At 39.2% G+C, this 23,026-nt stretch overlaps 1 protein-coding gene across 1 annotated transcript in view; it reads left to right on the top strand.

Annotated features, from left to right (window-relative positions):
• Nucleotides 1-22,869, top strand: part of LOC122572278 (transcription factor Sox-19b-like) — a 35,559-nt gene extending 12,690 nt beyond the window's left edge. Inside the window, exons 3-5 of the mRNA XM_043737067.1 lie at nt 6,846-7,040; nt 14,382-14,539; nt 19,338-22,869. Of these exons, the coding sequence (XP_043593002.1) occupies nt 6,846-7,040; nt 14,382-14,539; nt 19,338-19,883 (899 nt within the window). The 3' untranslated portion in view covers nt 19,884-22,869. The remainder of the gene's footprint in view (nt 1-6,845; nt 7,041-14,381; nt 14,540-19,337) is intronic.
• Nucleotides 22,870-23,026: the final 157 nt, after the last annotated feature.

Here is a 23,026-nt window from a genome sequence, read left to right as displayed (position 1 = left end):
TTTGTACACTGCGTGAAAAGCTTATTTTTCTTTAAGTAAGACGTTGCAAGATTTCACTGAAGATATACAAATTTTTCGAAATATCGTTTCGATTGTAAGAAACGTTCGGTTCCAGAAAATTACCGCACGTTCGTGTCTCGATATTTTTTATCGTGAAATAAGTTTGTTTCTCCTAGGCGGGACGTCGCGTCTCCGCGCAGACAGGAAATGCAGGAAACGTTTTCCAATTTCCACGTTTCATCGTCGGGAACAGGCTCCTACGTAGAATGGGTCTGTGGATCGATCGACAATGCAGCAACTGCTCTGCCAACGAGCCTTGCACCCCCTGTTTTTTCACTCGTTGGAGGAACTACTCGTGAGAAATATTCTTTTAAGAGGTCACTGTCTTTTGCGAAAAGATTCGCGACATTTAGATCGAGAACGAAAGAACCGTGTTCCTCTGTGCAGAATTTTCTCTTTCGAAACGTTTTTTCTTCCTTGGCACGTGTGTTCCTTGAAATACGCGTATGAATAAAATTCTCTTGTAGAAATTTTACTAAAGAAATTAGTCTTTCAAACGTGGAATTTCTCCGTTTGGTACCCTCTAAGAAATTACGCCTCCCTTGAAGCCTTTTCACATAAAAATTCACGTTTCGTGCAAAAGTTTCTTCAATTACTTACGTTTGTCAAATTGGAACAAAATGTAAATTACTATCTACATTTTGCCCTGGTACACGGAACTAACGGAGCGACGTCACGACACGAAATCTCTGTAAGAAACTTCCAAATAATCACACAATACGTTATTTCAAACGTTGAAACATTCACAGTGCCTATTCTACATTTTCCATTTACAATTCACAAGAAATGCAAACATTCGCCAGAATAAAACACGATAATAAAACAATTTTAACAATACCGCTGTCATTACAACGGACAAGTTCTAGAATATCGTAACCCAGCCAAGAAACGAGCAAGAAGAACGAAGCTGCCTTTTAACGGAGTAATTAATTAACTAAAAAACCGCTGTTCTCCGGCCGATTCACCAACGAACACGGAAAGGCTAAACAGTATTCGCGCTCGCGCACACAGCACCCTCTGTTCATTGCACAACGAAGACTCACGAGAGAACAAGGGGAGAGGAACAAAAAGAAGAAAGGAGAGAGAGAAAAAGGATCACAGAAAAGGGAGAAACAGGAAAAGAATCGGTAAAAAGAAGACACTGAACGAAAGTGGAGGAGAGAGAAAGCGTGGTAGTAGCAGCGGTAGTAGCCTAGTTTTGCCCGTGACAATGAAGATGAGCAAAAGAAGAATGAAAGAAGGGTGAGGGAGTGAAAAAAGGAAGAAAAGAGAGAGAAAGAAAGAAGAAGAGAAGGAAGCGGAGAAGCTGTGCCTTGGTAGCTCTCGCTGGACTAATAGCAGCTGCCTTCAGAAATAGCAATGCCGAGGCAATAGCGCGACGTTGGTGTGGTAAAAGCCGCTCTAGCAATGGCTCCCCGTCGCCATGGATGTCCTCCCCTCACCCTCCTACGTTCGAGTTCCTCTTCCCTTGGCTTCCACGTCTCTCTTCTTCGACCCCGTCCATTAATTAACAGGCTTTGTACTTTTAAACGATGTTAAATAAACGGTATTGTTCACCAGCGAAAGGACTGAAAAGCAGGCGCCATTGTGCTTTAAACCCGGTCTTCATCGTCGTCGGCGTCGTCGTCGTCGACGACGAGAAGGACGAGAACCAGTAGTCGGTGTTCTCTGGTTCGCCGTGGCCCTCTCCGAAAGCACGGAAAGAGGTGGAAGGAGTGGTGGCCGAGAATACCTACCTACTAATACCAACGGGTGCCGGGAACCCTTTGTTCTAAACAAATACGCCGGCCCACCCCCAAGCACAGTCCGTTCGCCACCCCTGTCCTACCCTTCCACCTTGTTCGTCCGTGCCACCTGCCTTTCAGACCGGGCAAACGTGTATCGATTGGTATGAGCTATAATGTAAATAGCGTCGCTGGAAGAAACCATTCTTTTCTGATCGTGCACTTGTCATTGGACGTATTTAAACATCGGTCGGATATCATCGGAAGATTCTTCTTTTTCCTTTAAGATTTCGAGAAATATTAGGGGTCGTGGTTGACTTTTTGTTTCTAGTATCGTTAGTGGCTGCTAATTTTTACTGCGTAACGAAATATATGCTATTTATTTCTAAATTACGTCACATTGGCATCTTCCAGGTTTGGCGTAATTTAAAAAAAAAAAGAACGCACAGAAAAATCCACAAGGATCGATTAAAATATCTATAGATAGGTGGCTTAAGGTTAGACGATTCAAATGTTCGAAAGAAAGTATTCAACAATCCTGAAAGAGGTACATCGAAATCGTGTAGCATCCTTACGAGCAATATTTCAATAAGCTGGAAACAGAGAGCCAAACAGCGGTCCATTGAACTATTATTTCGAAACACTATATTTCCTTTCCCGTTCCCCGAACGCATTCTGGGAACGGGCTATGGAACAAGGATTAAGAATGGCTCGACACCAGTCGAGCTCGGCTCGAATGCGTTATCAGCACTGCACATTGTGCCGGAAGACAAAAATCTCGTATTCCCCGTTCCGTTTCTCTCTTTCTCGCAACTGTTCCTCGAAGGTTCATTGTGAACCACCACGTGTCTGTATTGTTTAGCCTGCTCTCACTCTCTTTCGCTCTGTCTATCTTTCTTCCATCGTGTGCTCCGCTATACAACAAGCAACTCTTTCCATTGTCGTTGCCTGCTGTCAGCAACAATAACGAGGAGAGTAAAAGATCCATCGGGCAACGTGAATCCCATCCTCTCTTCGCTACCGTATCTGCTCCGGTGCGCCTCGAATTTCCGCCAGTGTATCTCGTCTCTGTATCGAGAACTTTCATCCCCCTTCAGCGATTCGTTGTATGCCCGGCCGGAACGTGCTCGTTCTTGATATTGCTGTCGGAACTCACCGAGCCCCTTGCAGTCTCTCCTTGGCCCCGTTTCTTCTCTGCCTTCTTCTTCTACTTTCAGATTTACGTTTTTCATATCGTTGTCTTTCGTCGATTACATGTAGTTTGAATGCTCTGAGAAAGGAGCACGTGAGTTGGAAGATTTCGTTCTTTCTTTGGATCATGTACGCTAGGAACGGTTTAGGACAGGAGTATCTAGGTTGTGATAAAATTTACTACATATCGCGGACTTCTGGAAGTTTGCTATTTAGAAATAACCCTAATCTTCAGAATCTTTTACCTAATTTCATAACAGAGACTCGATATGGGATTAATTGGAGTACAATAATCTTATTGAATTAGCATTTCATTTTCATTGCAGCAGCTTATTATAGAAAGTTGGAGTTTGAATCTAAGAAGCGCGACTTAAATCGAGTATTCTTTATTCGTTTATCCATCGCTCATTACGTAAAATAAATCCCAAATACCTATGTTAATGATTATCAGATTAGGCCAAATACTTTTATTTGCACATCTGTCATCTTATCCTATATCCTACGATTTCAACGTTACAAACCATCAATTTCCACTATGATTGCGTTATAGTCGTAATAATGATTACCTAATCGCGTTAAAATCTAAGCCAATCCTAGAAATCAAATCACTTCAAACGAAATGAAACATCGCTCGATCTTCGTGCAACCTAACAACATCGTAGAAGATCGACGTGGAAAGACGGCGACCGTCTCAACATCAGCGGCCATTATCGTCACGATACTGGCAGCCTTTGTTTCGCGGGTGGAACCACGGAGTGCAAACCTCGCGCGACGCCGTGCGTCGTTTTCTCGTTTGAGCATTTTACCTTCGTTTGCCAGAACGTCGCGCCGCGCCACGCCGGGGCTTCGCGCTTTGTCTACACAGCAGCAACCAGCACCCCGACAACAAGTGGTAATTAATTCTCGGCGAAACAATCGGCTCGCTACCGCCGAAGGAACAACCAAAGCGCCAAACAGAGGGCGACAGGACGGAGATGGCGGCTGCTGGAATCGTTTCACCGCGAAAACATCGGTTGTTTCGGGCAAACGACTGCCTGTTCTTTGCCATCGTTCTCCCCGCGAGCACGTAAAACAGTCCAAACGCGAAAATCACCCATTTCAAACGCGCCAACGCCGTTGTTTCACGCCCCCGACAGTGTCGGGTACTTTTGATCGAAACGACAAGCGAATGGGAACAGGAAATGGCGCGGAGTCGAGTTTTTACGGAACGAAAGTGAATTTTGCCGTTTACTATATATTTTAATTGTTTATGTCAAGTAAATCAGGGTTTAATAATATGACGAGAGATTTGGCACGAACGACTTGCAAAATAATTATTTCTTGATCGTGGATTTATGATCTTTGGTATTTCCAACGTTGGATACGAAAAATACGTACTTTTCGTGCTCTTTAAAATTGTGCTTTTTATAACAGAACAGAAAAATTTGAAATTTCTACAGTATTATATTTGAAGATTTGTTTATTATGCTCCGCTCTGACAAGGTAAATGCGCTAGATATATGAAAAGTGAATAGAAAGATAAATATAACGAACAAGGTTTATAAGAAACGAGTTTCTCGAATTTCTCCTGATGTCGTTCGAAAATGTCTCACGGAGCGACATTTCGTGTCGAAGTCCAGTTAATTAAATGATATTTACAGACCGACCGTGTACTGACTTAAGAAACACATGATATTTCAATGTTGGAAACATGCAAATTCATGCTTCAATGAATCTGTTCGTAGTTTCGCAAAAGGCTATGATAAATTAAGAGTTTCTTTATTTCTAATCTTTCATTCAAAGCTACTATCGCTACCATTGCGTGACTTCGACGTTTGAAAAAATTCGCAATAAAAAAAAGACACGATCTATGTCCATTATTTAACACGTTGACTGCCAGACGAATTTTCCATGGTTTGCCCAAGGCGCCGACGTGAACTTTTCATTATGCGATGCATATTATGTTGAAATATTATTTGCAGCAAATAAAATGAGTTATAAAATCATGCTTGAAGCATTTTTCGTGGCGAGCGCCACCGATGACCCTCACCGCGTTGTAGACAATTATTACGATTGTCCTTTTTTCAAACAATCGTGCTATGTACTTTTAATATTTGCTGCTTCGCCGGTCACCGGTGGCCCCCACAGCGCTATAGCCAAATCGAGAGCCGGTCACCGGTGACCCCCATGGCAGTCAACGTGCTAATCACGAATAGGCTTGTCCTTTCGTCCGTCATGTTTGTTCCTAACTACAACGCGAAATATCACGAAATTGTTTGTCAAACGGGCCATTTTGAAACTAATTTCTGAATAATAATTTTTAACTATATCAGTACGCTCTCCTTCTATTATCGTTTGAAAAGGAAACAGATCATGAAAAAATATACCACAATAAACAGAAGGAGGAAAAAGAGAAAGAGAGAAAAATAGAAAAATTTTATTGGAAAAAATGAACACGCAATTTTCCACACAAACAATCGCGAACGAGATGAATTTAAATGAGACGCGATTACGAGCTCGTCGATAATTCAGCCATAACGGTTGGTTCTGCCGCTGGTGGCACACAACACGACCGTTTCATCGGGTAAACACAGCGTCCAAATACCTTTTATACTCATTGATCGGACGCGTTATCCAAGTGCCTATCGTTCGTTTACAAACTGCTTTATACGAACCGCAAACAAGCATTGGCGAGAGAGAACCAGCCACGATACAGACTCCCTTCTTTCGAATTATTCCTGACAGATTTATTACTTAAATTTGTACTTTATTTTCCACAGAAAACGTTTAAAGTTAATATTCCACTGCGGAATATATCATATCATAATTGGGACGTCTAGAGCTAATTTACGAATTGTAAGGAATTGATTTACCTCCACAATGGTAACTACCTAACACGAAGTACGAAAACGTTAAGTATAAATTCATAAATATAACGCACCTTTTTATTTAATAAGAAATGTCACGCTTCGTATCAGTTTACAATTAAATACATTTTCGTTGGTTCTAGCGTACGTGATTGTAGAAAAATTGAGTGGCGTAGAATTTATTACTTGTAAATATTTACTTACTACTTTTCACATAATTAATTATGAGTACATATATTATTCTGGAAATCTTAAAATGCAAAAGTATGTTATCCGCAATCTAAAGTATGTTGGTAAAAGTATGTCATTTGCAAGAATGAAAAACATCTTCGTGTTTATCTTGTAGATTTTTGTTTAAACTCTTTATTAGTGAAAGTGTAAATATGTACCCAGTTTTACCGTATCGAACATCGATTAGACACGATTCAATTTGCAAGTGAAATGTTCGCTGAATTATACATTCGTTTTCATTTATTTTGTAATCCAGTTTTTTTCTTTTTTTTTTTAGAATTTTTGTACAAAACTGTCGATGATGTGACTTCTAAGGTAGCAGAGAGAGGAATTTTGCTATGAATCATTGTTTGGTTTTCCTATGGACGAGATATGGAAAAATTAATGTTTACTGACATTTACGAGCGGACGAAAGATAGGTCTTCTTGGAACAATATTTTCCAATGACGAAGGCGATAATTATTAGTTTTTTCTCGATTGTTTGACGCGCGAGAAATATCGCTTAAAAAAAAATCGCAAAACTCTTTAAATTTATTTCGCGATGTTCGTACTTCAATAAGTTTTTAAAAAATGTAAAAAATATTTGAACTTGAAAATTGATTAGTGTTATTAGGGAACTTTCGCAAAGGTTTCATTTCAACAAGCGTATTTCGATCGTTTAAACTTTTTTCCCTATGCTCTAGTTATTTTTCCATCGTATTCGATAGAACTTCTTCAAGTATGAGCACTTGAAACAGACGTTGAGACTCGTTAATTCACCGATTCTAATAATCGAAATGTTACATTGTTTCAGGTGCCGAATGGAAACTCTTAACTGAGGACGAGAAACGACCCTTCATCGATCAGGCGAAAAGGTTACGAGCACAGCACATGAAGGAACACCCCGATTACAAGTACAGACCTAGAAGAAAGCCGAAAACCTTACGAAAGGAAGGTTATCCTTACAGTATTCCGTATCCTAGTGTGCCCATGGATGCGCTCCGAGCTGGTAAGATAATATTTTTGACAAATATATAAAATCTGAACGTAGAAAATATGAATATAAAAATCTCAAAAAATTGAAATACGAAAAGAATTACAATTCGTAAGAGAGGAAGAGGGATTCACTGGGTTCTGAATGAAAATCTTCTCTCATAGTTAGTAGGTAATTGGTCACATTACTCTAAAACTATAATAGATTCATAGTTTGAATTTTTCTCAAGGTATATGACTATAAAAACATAAACTTGTGAAACATAGAATTCCTACCGATTTCTCGCGAATCTATCGCTTCGTCAAACATCAAAGTCCTTCTTGATTTAACTTAAAAAAAGAAAAATGAAATAGAAAGCATCTTAGAGTAGAAACAATCTCTTCTTAATTTACACGAGAAAATAGATGAAATACAACACGGAGCAATAAAAAGAAGCTTCACAATCGCACGCAATTATCCGACTGAAAACGCTTGAGCCTGATAGCGAGGAAACAATGCAATTACGATGGCCAAAAGACAAGAACGGAATCGATTCTCGAAGTAAAAATCTCGCAATTCTCTGGTGTGTTGTGGCGGGCTACAATAGAAAAAAGAACAGTTTCGTCTGTTGGGGCTTTGATATTCTTATCTTTTCGGCTCGCGTTTCAGCCGTATTGTTGCCGGCGATGCCCCCGGGTTCCGTAGTCGGAAGTCTTATAATGGCGATTTTTTAGAGGTTCGACCGACCCTCGTTTCCTTCATGCCATTTTCTCCAGCGTCTCGCTAATGGTTCACACGTTGCCCGCTTTTAGAGCCAGTGAAGTTCATCCCTTCATGGTCATCGGTGTCTGTTATCAACGAATACCAAAGATACAATTCTAGAAATAACTACAACGTGCTTGACATCCTAGTCCGAGCCATTGGTACCATATCTAGTCACTTTCCTCGTGGAAGTATTATTTTGTGATACTTCTATTATTTTCTTTGTCTTCGATGTGAATAACGAGGTAAGCGATCGGATGAAATCGCATGGATCGCATAATTGTATCTGGTGAAATGGAAGGAGACATGGAAACACGGCTGGGTAGACTGGCAGATAAGTTGGAGATAAAAGTAAATTAGCGTAATTAGTAAATTAAGTGGGATAAATTGTGACGATACTGGTGATTAATTCTTTCCTGCGATTATTATATTTTATATGTAACGAGTGTAAAAATTGATTAATCATGTAAAATACTATATTAAGAGTTAGAACCAGCGAGTCCTTGAACATTTCCTCTTCATCGCATTTATACTATTACTAACCACAAACCTATCAACCCTTAACAATTTTTATAGCGTATCCTGTTTCTTAACTTCTATATTTCAAAATTTAAAAACTGCCCTAAATCAAATACAAAACTCGCATCCCTTCTCATTATCTAAATTCAACAAACTATGTATAATCAACATATAATTCTTATTACTCAACCGTTACCCGCTTCGCAATAATTTTCAAGCATATTCCACCATCACAATCATACTTCAAACTCTAAACAAACTGCAAAAGAACAGAATTTGAAAGAATCATTCTAAGAATCTCGATAAATTCGTCCAACTTAAAATATTCATCGATCCTCGGGTAAACCGTTCATTGTCCAGCCCGACAGTCGAATGAAAATTTAGTGCACCGAATAACTCGTTCACCCTCGTCGGCATTCACGATCATAATTTCACGGTCGATTGTGTCCCGAGGCCGAATCCCGTTTTTTCTTTGACTCGCCGTGGAAAAATGCAAAATTACGTAATCTGCTATGAAGTGGGAAACAATGGGTACAATGGAGACGGTCGGGATGTCAAACAAATCTGTGTAAACCTCGAAGCGAACCGGGGGAAGGCCGGCGTGTGTACGCGAGTCCGATTCATCGAACATCTGTTCCCCGGCGATTTCGCGGGGATGCTTCGTAGTCGGAGATAAGGCAGGAACCGATCGAAATCGACAGATGCCGATCTCGTAATTGAACGCAACCTTCTACCATTGTCGTGGCAACGAAACGAGTGAAAGCACAGCCGAGTTGGATTGTTGCGTTTCGAGGAGCGACGGCAGACATTCTTGTGAATGAAACGGGGTAGTGTCTGATAGGGGTTGGAAGTAAGAGTTGATGAACTTGGAGTTAATTATGATTGGTTTAAACTACGTAAATTGATGTTTTCCTCTCTCTACCTACTGTTTTGTGTTTTTTAAACGAAAGTCTTCCTGGATGCAGGTGAAAAGAACATTCACGTTCAACAAATAATTGTATGGTCTTAGTAATCCAATGCTTCTAACATAGTCCGATATAGTTAAATGAAAACGTGTTAAAGGGTAAGAATAATGCTATTAATGACACGTTTCAACTTTCTATTTTGAATTTTATCATATTTTATTAACAGCAAAAGGACTGCTGCCTGTTTATCTTATTCACAAAAGATAAATTATTGAAAATTGGCCCTTATAAATATAATCAATGTAAAGAAAATGATGTGTGCATACATATTGAATTAAAAGTAATATAGAAACGTACGAAATATATACAAAATATGACTCGTACGTACTGTGCGATTTTTTGTCGACAGGAATGAATGTAGCAAACGGGTTACTTCTCGTAAAAAGCCAATGTTCGGAAAAAAGAAGAAGCAAATAAATAAGTTAAGTAGTCACGCGATGTCTCCCGCGTTTATTTTCCAAAACATGGGTCAAAAGTTAGCACTGGTATCTTGGGGATCTGTGGCTCAAAGGGCATGAAATAAATCGTCGAATAATTCCCTTCGGCGCGGAAGGGCCGCGGTCCGCCCGAGCGATTCATTGGCTTTATGCACGCGAGAGCATAAACATGTCGCTGGCTCATTATTTATCGAATTGTTTTAACCCCTGTGCGTACGATTGCGCCTCCAGACGTTTGGCGGAAGCACGTGACTTAGCCAACCGAATTATAAATTCGTTAAGGGATTTCAAAGAAGAAAAAAAAAAACACGTGGGGTGATGTGTATAGAGATTTGAGGAATTTACGTGCTTCACCCCATCGCGTTTCTTTAATATTGCCACTTTAAAAAATAGACATTTTTCAATAAATACAAAATGGTTGCCTCTTCTTTGGTTCTTGATCCATTCTCTTTCTGGTATTTTCTATTTTCGCAATTAAATAATATTTTAGATATAACTCGCAGTTTACCTTGTCAGACGTTCGTCAAAGTAAAATGTTTTAGATCGGCCGATGAGAATGTCGAGTAGAGAATTGCTGAATAATCGAAGGATACGAGTTATACGCAAGATTTATAGCGTGTAAAAATCATTTTATTGAATCGAATTGAATACCAATTGTTAGTTACTGAAGTAGTAGTTCAAGTAGCTTCGTAAAAATTTTAGTAGCTTGATTAGTCGAGCGATAATGGTTGAATTATTCGAATACCTTTAGTTCGATTTAATGCAGATCGAACGAAAATAGCTCGAGTTACAGGGAAGAATTTTTACATAATGGTTATGATTTCCTTTATTCTATGATTTAACCGTTATTTTTTAAAATTATATTTCACATTTAAAGAACACCTTCTTACACAGTACAACTTACAAACCCTCTCATTTACCGTAAAGAATATATTACATTGTCAATGATTGTAAAAACATTGTAAAATATCTGCAAAATATGAAATGTGTAATATTATACCTTACAACTAAAAATCTGCATAAAGTGATAAATCGTATGAACGTTTTTGTTTGGAGGTACATGAAATAATTTTCTAATTTATCATTTCCAGTAGTAGCTTATAATAAGCGTAATAGCGAGATTTTAAATATTTCGTGACCTCGATAGATACTTTTATTTTCTTCGATATCGTTGGTCTGTTAAAAAAATGTAGCGCAAATTTCCGGCTAGAGAGGCCCCCCTTAACTTACGGTCTTAAGTCGTTGCTCGCTATCTGCGAACGGAAACCCTGGCCAGAAATTCCAGCCTAAGCCGATAATTTATCCCAGCCACCCACGCACTTGTCTTATACGCGTGCCACCGTACAGGGACGTGTTCGCCAACAGCCGACGGAGGTTAAAAAGAGAAACGAAAAAAAGTAGTTGTGCTATACTAGTGGAAGAAAATGACAGAAAAAAGGGAGCAGGATCGGTAGCTTTTGCCGATATCCTTTACGATCGTGTTTTCTAAGTAGAATCATTTATTTACATAAACTGCACAGCATTTACATACTACCATTTCGATTTCAGACTTTATTCGAAAGGAATCACAGACTGCCAAAAATCGTATAATGTAATCTTGGTAATTTCAATAATTTCGTAGAAGAAGAAACGAGAAAAGGGGCTATATAAGCAGACGGGAAATTTTTATTGATTATTTTTACAATTTTGCTCTTCACGTAGAATTTAGCAAAATTTGAGAATATTCATTGATATTTCAAATTAAAAATCTAAAGAAAATCACAAAGTTTACGAATATTTAAATATAATCTTTGCGATTCAAGCAACGTTGAATCGAAGCAATTAAATCGATTGAATGCGGATAGACAGCTTTTACCGATTGATTCACTTTACAATCGTTCTTTCCAAATAGAATTTTGTATCTTGAAAAACTCGGAAGTATTTATGATCATTTAATATTATATCAAATACCATTTAATTCTCACGATTTAAGTAATTTAACATCTTATGGAACTTTGATATATCGTTATACAAACTGCAAAAGGAATTTACAAGCACTTCAATTGCTAAAAATGTCTTCGATCACTAAAAACACTTGAATCACCAATAATCTCGAAGATAGGATACTAAACATGCCGTTTGAAAACCTTTTTCTATTGCAAGAAAATATTAGAAAATATCTGTATATCTCAGGATATCTACTAGTTTCATGTACCTTTCCTCCATTTCTAGAAAATTGATGTGGCAAAGCACCCTGTAACTTAAGGGGAAAAGGTTGGTTCACGAAAGAGGGAGGATGGAAATAAAGGAGGTAAAAAGATAAGAAAAGAGAAGCATGGTGTACGACCGATAAATCGGGGATTACCGATCGCGTTTCGAAGTCGCGTGGGCGGTGGGATAAATTCCGGCCTTAATCGGTCCGTTGCCATTGCTGGAATTAATAATTTTGTTCGGTTATACCGTAAGATCACGGGAACGTGAATGAAGCGGGGGAATCCCGTTCCTTTGGGTACTGTGGACGCGTTCACAAAAACTTGGGACAAGTTACGACTGTTACGAGTTACCTGGGGCTAGCGATTCCAGAAGAGGTTGTGCAGAATCGCGATAAAATCACGACAATTCTGAGTGTTTATTTTAAAACGATCGACGCGGATCATGATCAGCCGATTGATTAAATCGAATGTTTTAAATGAGCGCAACTACGTAACTTCTTTTGATAAAAGGAATTTGTATAACTTGAAAGTTATAGCGTATAGTACTAGCAAATTAAAATAAAATCATTGGATTTTGTAGAAATTCATTTATAGAAAAGTTAATATAGTAGAGACATAATAAGTGGTTAAATTTTTGAAACGATTTGCAAGATGTACGATTATTTTACATTTACCGCAACTTATCAGATTGATAAAAGGGATAGCTGACGGTTAAAGAACTAGAGTGTATACCTACGTGTTAATAAGAAGCCAATACCTATTAGCAAATCGTCGTAACTATATTCGCAAATTAAACTCTTGTTTATCACAATATTCTTCAACAATTAACCTCACGTTTTCTCTCACCTTTCACATTTTTATCCAATGATTAATGTCACTGTTCATTCCTCATGTACGTACACGCGTAACTACTCATTCTTCTTAAAAAGTCATAAATCATTATTCAATCAAGATTGTACTTTATTTGCATTGAACTAAATAAACTGCACTTAAGATTAGAGTACAGTTCTATGCTGTAAGTTTCATTCGTTTATAAAGTGACAAACAAATAAATGAGATGTCAACACTGTAAACATCAAGTCATAACGACTCATTATCTCATGAAAATACATCTTCCGCAATCTTATCGGTCTTTCACTAAGTATATTGTGTGTCGTTCTTCTATTCCATTGATCAATCAACGATCATCCGACAAATACAGCAACAAAAGATCCACAAAAGTCAAAGTTCATACCATCCCAAAGTAACGAAAATGAATTCCCCATTATCACGATTATTGTGCACACTTTTTTCAGAAAGGCGTTGCAAAAAACCTTCGACGACAAGGTACAGCGTGTTCCAAAGGAAAGAGAGTCTCCGATATTTTTCAACTACCGGTGTCCCGTATTCTTCGACGAAATATTCTATCGGCATCGACGAAGGTCGGCCGGTTACAAAATCGCGATTAATAATCGACTGGCCCGTGAATTCTTCGTTGTCGGCCATAAATCTCGCCGCCAATCATCCCTGCTTCTATCCCGGCTTCTTTCGAGACGTTTCTTCGTCGTCGTGGAGGTTCACGGCACGTCGACAATGAGCCTTCGTTGGCATAGCCATTCTTTCGCCGCGTTTCCGTCGTTCGGCGACGATGATCGATAAGCCCTGAAGCGGGAACGCGAACGGCCTCCCCCCGATATTAATCTCGACGAAAAACTTGCGGGCCCGTTCGGTTAATCATTGGCATTGTCGATCGACGAAAGGCGAGGATCGAAGCCGATCGTCGAGTTCGATTGCCGTATTGTGAATCGTGTACTGCGTTTTGGGAAAAAAGTTTTGTCTCGCGCTAGCTGTACGATGAAGATTCTTTTCGGACGATCGAAACTTAAAAATGAAAATCTGTTCGTATTGATACTTCTTAGGTGTTTTATTTTGTTTTTGTAATCGTATAAAGGCGAGGATATGTAGGAGGTGTTGGAAATATATTTTATAGATTTTTATAGACATTTTATAGATATGGAAATATAATTTTATGTTCTTTTTTCGTTATATTACTTTAGTTGGAATTATATGTGTGGAGTATATTAGAGTAAGATAGTTACAGCGTTAATGAGTATAATTGTGTAATTAATGTGCGCGAGGGATCGATGAGAGAGAGTTAAGATTTTTAAAGAAAGGATTAATCTGTAACTGGTAATATGGTTGTCTCTTTGTCGCGTAAATGTCGCGTAGCATTCACAGGACGCAGAGAAATATTAAAAAAATAGATAATTAGAAAAGAGAGTAATATGGTAGATTACACTGCTAATTTATTTAGATGTTAATTAAGTTCCATGCTTCAGTCATATATAGTTCTCATGTTGGTAACGCAATGTTGTACGACTCTGCTATTAATTCCTTCAGAACCGAATGTAACGCTCTACTTGCAACAAATTCCATCTAACATTTATATCGTGGAAAAAGCGCCCGACTTTCGAATTGCTGGATTATCAAGATTTTTCACACGCTATAAACTATTTGTTGCAGGAATGGCTGGTGGAATGGGACAGGCAGGAATGGGATCGTATTATGGTCCAGCGGCCGCTTATGGTTCACTCTCTGCAGCCAGCATGGCCGCAGCCGCTGCTGCAGCAGCACAGCAATCCGCAGCGGCGATGTCTGCGGGTCTAACAGCACCTGCTCAGGTGAGTCGATGCATCTTGTAAACAAACTATCGTTTCCTGTCTCAAAACCCGTTTATCGTGTTCCCGATGTTGTTTCCGTGTCAAGCCACTTATCTTCCTCGTTCGGAACTAATCTATGTCGTTCGCGAATCGCAACGTGCGATCCTGAAACAATTCCAACGCTATTTCCGGGTTAATTTTCAGTCTTTGATATAACGATGGTGTGTAATGCTCGGTACAAACGAGCAAATTTATCGTGGTCACACCCAGGTGCGGAACAGCGATGTGACGTCTTTGAAACTTTGTACGCATAACACTGCGCGATTTGACAGATTTATGTTTCTAATGATATAAGGCACGCGAGTGTGCGATTGTATTATTAGAAATATAATACATATCAAGCTACCGAATTACGGACTAGGTCGGAACAAGATCGTAATGACGTCGCATGAATTTTCCCTTTCGTTTAGATGCGAGTGATTTAGAGCGATAAGAAATAGTGTTGTAAAAAATTGCCACAGTATAGTTGAGTGGAATCATAATTGCGTATTAGTAGGCAGAGGAGACATTGGTCTGAGTTTTGACCGGATTCCATGCACGTTGCTCTTGCTTTCGTGAAAGAAGGTGCGCCTTGTTGTACAATCGTATGGTACCGTTATATTGCGGAAAATGGAATTGCTTCAATATTTGTTGTATTATGAGATAGTAGTAGGCGATGGATTTTATTCGATATCTAAGAATCTAAAATTTTTTTTAACGTCGTATCATTTTTTGATATATAAATAATAGAATAGATCAAAAGATCTTGCCGATACTGATGTTTTATTTATAAATTGAAAAATATTAAATCGAATGCTACAAGTTAGGAGGAAGGGGTTTGATTCAGCCGAGAAGGGGAGCATCGGCGATTACGATTTGTCAGGGACGAAAAATGCGTAAGACACGGTCGCAGGGACCGAGCGTTATCGTGATGCCGGCGGAAAAGAGCCACCCACGCGGTTATTTCTTGCGCGTCCCTATTCAATGGAATTTGACGTGGAGAGACTCGATCGGGGAATCTCGAGATTTATCGCTGCATTCACGCGTCCCTTTCCTCGGCAAACAAGCAAAATTCTATTAATCGTTGCAAAACGTATATCTTACCTTTTGCTTCGAACAAATCTCCGAATATTCTTCGAGATTGTACCAAATAAACTTAAAATACGAACAATCTAATTTCAAATACGAGCAATTTTCAACTATAACGTGGTAATCAGTCGTCATATTATAAACTATACCGTAACGATTAAACCGTTCCTTCGACTGAAAGTTTTGTTGACGAAAAACTTTTAACGAGAAACTGACTTACACTCATACATCGATTATAAACAAAATTATTCTCAAAAGATCATTTCATCCCCCGCCTACAACTAGCTCAACCGAGCCACTCGAGACTCGTTCAAATCTCTATGAACCCTCGATCGAACCTCGACTCCCTTAACTGAAAAAGTGAAACAATCGCCGAAGAAGATCGTCGATCAGCGATCCACACGTAACAGAAGGAAACGTCGCGGAAAGGGAAAGATAGATCGCTGATGAGAGAAGGCAGCAGGAGCAACGCGAACATCGTCGAGCGAGAGAGGCCGCAGGAAGAGAAGAAAGAAGAGGAGAGGTACGAGGCGGAGGACGAGCGTAGTAGGTACGTTTCATTCGTTGTCGCAACAAAGGGGCCCCCGGGTGGCTTCGCAAACAGAAACCGGAGACCGTGGTCTGTGTATGAATTTCCGCAGCTGGGTACGGGAGACAAACAGATAGCTAGTTATTTCTGCATTCAACGGCTGAATGGCCGACGCGTCTGGAACGACGCAGCGGTGCGATACAGACCGACTATTATTGGCGAACCAACGAGCACGAGCGAAGAATTCCAACGCGCGGTCGCGCCGCCGTGTGTTATCGTGCTCGCGGACGAAACGGCACCGTCATCGCCGTCACCGTGCCCGTCATTGCTGGCTTTACCATTTAGGAAGATCTCGCCAGGCCTACGATGCGTCCAATGAACATTTTTTTCAAGTCAGACTTCTTCGCCGCTTCTTCGTCAAAGAAGAAACCTTGGGTTAAGAAAAAATAAGAGTCGAAAGAAGCACGGTGACGATCATCGGAGGATAATGCGAGGGTTTCTGGTTTGTGGAGAATTAAGGGGGTGGCTTAGTAAATTATGCGAGAAATTCTTAGTCAGAGATGGTTGGTGGAGTAAGATTAGGGGTTGGTAAGGAGAAGACTGTTTATGTGGTATTGTATGGTGGATGATGACTCGAGTGGAGATTTTTAAATTGAAGACTACGCGGTGTTTTGATTTTCTATGGATAAATGAAAATGGAAATACACTGTTTCATAAGCTAGTATAGGCACGAGTAAATATGTTCGTATAGAATGTTATTTTTTCGAAGTAGTATTATTATTATTCTTTCTTTACAATCTATTCAAAAACGTGTTACTATTGCCAGTAATTAATAAAAAAAAAAACATTTTTCTAGTTAAAAAAAATTTGACCTTGAAAGAGGTAATAGAGTATTCGTTATAACATTCAGAGAGCTGATATGACAATGCTGATCAGAAATTTACTTCACAAACTTTCGAACTAGCTCTCAGCAAGATTACACCCCAAGTTTCTTCTAACTATCCTTGATAGTCTACTTCACGTAGAATGTACATAAATCTAAAGAACAGAATCGAGCTTCCGATTGAAAGTCCATTCTCGACGTTGCTCCGAGGTCTCGAATCCACGAGGGCACGATGTGGGTGAAATATCGACGAACCGGCAGCAACAATGCTTCTCGGTTGACTTTCTCGCTTTGGCCAACCTTTCTGACCCGGGAATGGAGAAGAGCCATTTGGAAAATAAAGTGCTCTGCTAGCAAAAGACATTCCACTCTCTTCCTCTGTCTTTATTCTATTCACACACCGTGTTTGCGTTTCTTTCTCTGTCACTTCTGCGCTCTTCCCTTCGTCGCTTTCCATCCTTGACGACACATGGCAGTGCGGCGAATAAGCGCCTTTGTGAATGAAAACAGAAGAATAACGGTACGACATTGTGTTATACGCTCGAACGGCGACACCATGCTGCTGCACAATAATTAAGTCTTGTCAGAACGACAACTACTGCGACGAAGGTGGCGTCGAGCCCAAGTGGAATTTTATTTGGTCGACGCCTGAGGAGGCGTGCAGTTTTAAATTTTTCACTGTTAACGTTGAAAATTAAACACACTGTATCTCATGAGTATATAATCATCAAAAGCTTTTCGATTATTACGTATACAAAGATAAGAAGAAGGAAGAAACACACGATGTGTAAATGATATAATAATAGATGTTTGTTGATTTTGATATCACGTTATGATAAAACAGGGGATTTTTAATATGAAACAAAAACATGTTAGGCACGAAGATTTTCCTCAGATCCCTTAGTCGTTTCATCCTTTTCCACTTTCATCTTTATTAGAATAATTTAATGTTATAAAATAAATAAAATGTATCGAACGTTGCATCATATTAGTGTCTATTGGAATATGGTTAAGTTCCGCAACATTTGCAGTCCAGTTATAACAAACACTTTACTTTCACTTCATTCTGTACATCGTTGCACACTGAAACTTCCGATAAATGCATAAACAACCGTAGTCTACAGGTAGGAAAAGTCATTGCGACTCATCCACGATTCTAACTCGTTATTCGTTGCGAATGGGTTAATTTCCGGAGTCGACGTCGTTTTAACCGATGGAGAACTTCAGCATTCGCAAGGACCATTCGCGAAGGATTTTGAGTCGAGCAAAGAAGAGGAACCGAGCGGTAATCAATTGGACGTAGCTGGGAGAGGAGAGACGAGCGAAGCGGCTAAGACTGGATGTAAATCATCCGGACAAAGCCGCTTAACGATCCGACAAAGGGTCCGGCGTGGTCCTCGTCCACGAATTATAGAATCGGGAATAATCGCGCGCTTCTCCTGGTTCCATCTATTTTTTTTTCCTTTTTAAGGATCCCGTCGCAGTTTCACGCGGTGGACCCATCCACCGCCTCGTGCGGCCGATCTTTTAACCCTTGGAACGGTTATGAAATTTATAGCCATTGGTAGCTTTGTCCTGCGAATAGAACAAATCTCTTTCGAGTCTGTCCGACGTGTCTTCGTCGCGGATCCGGCGATTTCGCGATTTGCACTTGGACCGAGTCGAATGCTGCACCTTGAAACCGTTTCTTTCTTCGTTCCAGGTTTCGGTTAGGAGGGTGGTAGGATATTCTTATGGAATGTTCATTTATTTTTTCTTTAGGAGCTTCCAATGCGATTTTGATCCTTTTGTTATGTGGATTTATTGGAATTGATTAGGTTGGGAGGAATACATAATGTCGTTGGTAGCTTTAGTTCAGGTTAAGTTTGGAATTCAAGGTGCGGAGATACGATGATCATTTTGATTTTTAATTATTTTATGATGTATTTACTTGTACAAGTTGAAGTAATATAAATCAATTATCTTTTTACTTCATTTCTGAACTGTAGTAAAACTATAAACTTCGTACTGCAAACAATACAATTCAAATCATAGAGCCTCCTTTCCTCATGGATGTATCATAGTTTTATGACATTTGTTCTTTCCCCTTGTTCATCAGTCTTCCTTTCGATAACTACCAATCTTCTTAGCAGAATCAATTCCTCAAATATAATCCATTTAAGAAGCCATAATCTCAGCAATACCCGGTTAACTTCAAATTTGCCAATTCGTTCATTCAACCCAGACTAGAAGTTACCACAATAATTAACCAATGTCCAATCTTCTCTTCTGTGCTACAGGTGGTGAGCTCGATGGACGCCATGAAGTACTCGATGGAGGCCGACAAGTACCGAGCAGCATACATGCCGCCGAGCACTCTGGCGATGAGCATGTACTCCGACCCCAAGTACCTGGACTCGAGTCCAAAGTCGTACCTAGACCGGAGCTACTTAGACTCCGCGAAGGCGTATTTCGAACAATCGAAGCTCTACATGGACCAGAAGCCTGCGATCACCGACTACAATCGGCCCAGTTACGAGCACAACAAGCTTTACGAAGAGTCCAGCCCCGGTAGTATCGTCGGTGGTGGTCCAACAAGGTCACCAGCCGCAGAGTCTCCGGACATGAGCAAACAGCACGAGAGGACCGAGCAAGGTTCCTCTAGCGCGAGTTCTACGTCTACCTCGTCGGCTGCGAGTCCTGGTGCCAGTCTGCCAGCCTATTATCCAGGCTCGGTACAAACCAGCGGCCTATTAGGACCCCAAATGAGCCAATACGGCGGCTATCAAACAGCTCCAGCGCCTGGAAACGAATCGTTCAGACGACCCCTCACTGTCATCTTCTGACCCGATAGAACGTAGCTCTGATCCATCTTCGAGGAGCAGTTGCCCTGAGTTCGGTCCACCGTTTCCAGAGGTTTATACATGTGACGTAGGTAATGAATAGACTGTGGGTGTTTGTGTACATGGTATACAAATTATAGGAAATATGCAGAGTAAAATTTACAAAATGTCCAAGTTAAAGTTAATATTTGTTGTAGTGCTTGGTAGATGAAACAAGTCTCTATTTAGGTTCATTTCTTTTGATTTTCATTATCGAAGTACGTCCGAATTTTCATAAACATCTACAGTCTAGTAATGGATATTGATCTGGCTTCAGAGTGATTTCTTGCTTTTTGAAGCTGGTTCTTCAAGTTTTTAAGAAAGGAGGAATTATGAAATCACGAAGTCTTGATGACTGGGATTGTTCCTGTTTTCAATGAGAAAGAGCAAAGTAGTGGTTTAACTTTTTGCGCTACTAGCGTATTTTTGGCATCCTAATATATTTTCCTTTTGTTTTCGAAATGGTTAACAAAAGAGTTTTATTGAAATTGTTATATGTAATTAATTAAATGAGTGTGTCAGTAATGATCTGAAGCATATAACGATATTTTATTTGAGAATTGAATTGAATTTTTTTGTAACATATGACATACGTCGTTATCTTTATTCTGCTTTAATTTACATATCCGTTATCCTTTATTAATTATACTTTATTAATATGCCATTCTACTTATCTCTCTATACGGATTTCGGAGAAAGAACAGGTACTTTCTATACAATTATTTTTCTCAGCTATCATTTTTAAATGGAAGGATTGAAATGAAAATTTATAGAATTCCTGTTTATCGCCAATAATTATATTCAATTTTCCGAAATTTGTTAGAAAGTAGCTAATTTTAGAAACATTAATTATTGCTTCATCCTCATTCTTATTTTTAATATATACAATATAAGTTGACACACTGAATTCAGAATAATCGAAATGCAAAACATCTACAACATCTACATCTGGTATGAAGAACAATGATTAAATAATGCAAGTAACATATAGAGAATCGTCTTTTGACACAAAAATTCAGAGACCTGTACAGTAATTTCAATCATCAAAGCAATTGTTGAATCTCAAGCGGAAATATCAAATGAACCTCCTAGAATCATCTTAATTCTCAAGAATGATCTCTGAAGCTGTAACAAGAGAAAACTCGTCCAAAGAAATATCTAACGTCTTGGACCAACGAATATATTCACGAAGAATATCATAGTGAAATCAGGGCTATCAACGATGCAGATCGTTGAAAGCAACAACGAAATCGATACTCTCCGTGTTCTAGCCATCCCCAAGCGTCAGGTTCGACGCGTGACGATTATTTATCGTAAAAATAGGGTTTCCATCCTCGAAATGGAATTATAAAGAGATTGTATATAGTCCCCGTGTAAATAGTGTAGCGAGGAATATTATCGCGCACGACGCTCGAAAACGGTTTTCCTTCACCCCCTGTTCCCAGTGTTTCCTTTTTAATCGACAGAAGCACCTGCATTTTCGTTCAGGTTAATTCGAAAGTTTCGCAGTATAAAACTATCAATTAATATTCTTTCGAGTCTGTCACTTTGTCGTTGTCAAGTTACTTGATTTAAAACAGTTTGAAACATTTTATTGATACGAGCCCGTTATATTATTAGACTCGAGATATAATTTTAACTTCTAAACGAATTAACTTTTCAATCGTACTTTGATTTTCTCTAATATCACTTTCTGATTCTTTTCAGTTGTTCTTTCATTGTTTTTGATATTATTTCCCATCGAATATCTACTTGAACCGAAACGATTTGAATCCAAACACATAAACTGGACTAATCTGAACGAAGTTTATTTAGCACACATATAAGTATACATGTACGCAGAATCCCAAGGATCTTTCCTTTTCCTTTACATCCTGCTTCGACTATCGAACATCGAACTCCAAAACGGAATCGACATATCCCTTCTAATTACCAGTAGCATTAGATAATTACCAATCCCACGGTATTTCGTTTCGAACGAACTTACACAGAAACAGAGAGCAGGATGAGCAGAAAGTTTCGTGCAGCGGAACCGTTAAAAGGAGAACGTGATTTTCGTGCGGTCGTTTGATTCGTAATCGCTGTACATATAGACTCTTTCGATTTGTTAGAAAAAAGTGCGTCGTCACGTCCTCTTCCCTCATTTTCTTGCTTTTTCCCCATTTTTCAATCGAGAAAAGGCCAAGAAAATTTCCTCCGCCTTTCGTTCGTCGTTTAGTATTAAAAAGATTCACAGATGATGATGCGGTAAAAATTTGTTGTTCGTTTCCGAATGAGAACTGATATAACTATCCTTTCGTTTCAATTTTTAGCTATTTATTAATCATCAGAATTCTATTATAATAATAATTATTTTTTTACTTAATATGTTGACCATTGAATGAATATAAATCAATTTGTACGTCCAGCGTGCATAATGTTCGATAACCGGTGAAGCAGATAATTGAAAATCGCCAGAGAATCTGTTAAATATTATCGCTTCTTTCTTGGTTGTTCTCTTTTCTTTTAGTTTTGTGTTTGTTTAATTCTCCAACGAAAATAACTATCTAGTACTTTCTTTAGCTCATTTTTCCTTGTTTTCTTTCAAACATCCCAGTTGTTTTTAATGTAACCGTTCGGTTGAACGATTTCACGGGAGAAAGAGTGAGAGTGAAAAAGGGAGAGAGAAAGAGAAAGAGAGAGAGAGAGCTTTTATAGACGTTTCGCGAGCGGAAGAGAATAGAAATGTTAGAGATTCGTTAGAGAACGAAGAAGAAGAATGATAGAATGAGATACGCTTTCGTGAAACGTCCATGACCCGCTGTAATCTTTGTACTTGTATCGTTACGATAAACCTCTTAAACTATACCGATTATTCGAGTATTACGACTTTAAAGCGGCAGAAGTAATCTATAAATATTGTATTGTAAGTGAGAAAAGCAGAAATAAACGTTAAGTATTATCCTTCGAATACGGTCTCGGACTACGTCTTACAATCGTTTGTCCCATCATCTCGTTTTCGGCCTAATCCGTCCAATAGAATCCATTTTTTCTCCGATTTATTCCGTTCTTATTTTGTTCCCTGGCTTAGACCATTTTTCTGGACTTTCTCCCTTTTCTTTGTCGTT

The sequence above is a fragment of the Bombus pyrosoma genome, linkage group LG11 (assembly GCF_014825855.1).
Source record: "Bombus pyrosoma isolate SC7728 linkage group LG11, ASM1482585v1, whole genome shotgun sequence".
Lineage (NCBI taxonomy): Eukaryota > Metazoa > Arthropoda > Insecta > Hymenoptera > Apidae > Bombus > Bombus pyrosoma.
Note: the sequence above shows the minus strand (reverse complement) of the source record. Positions and strands in the feature narration are given on the sequence as shown.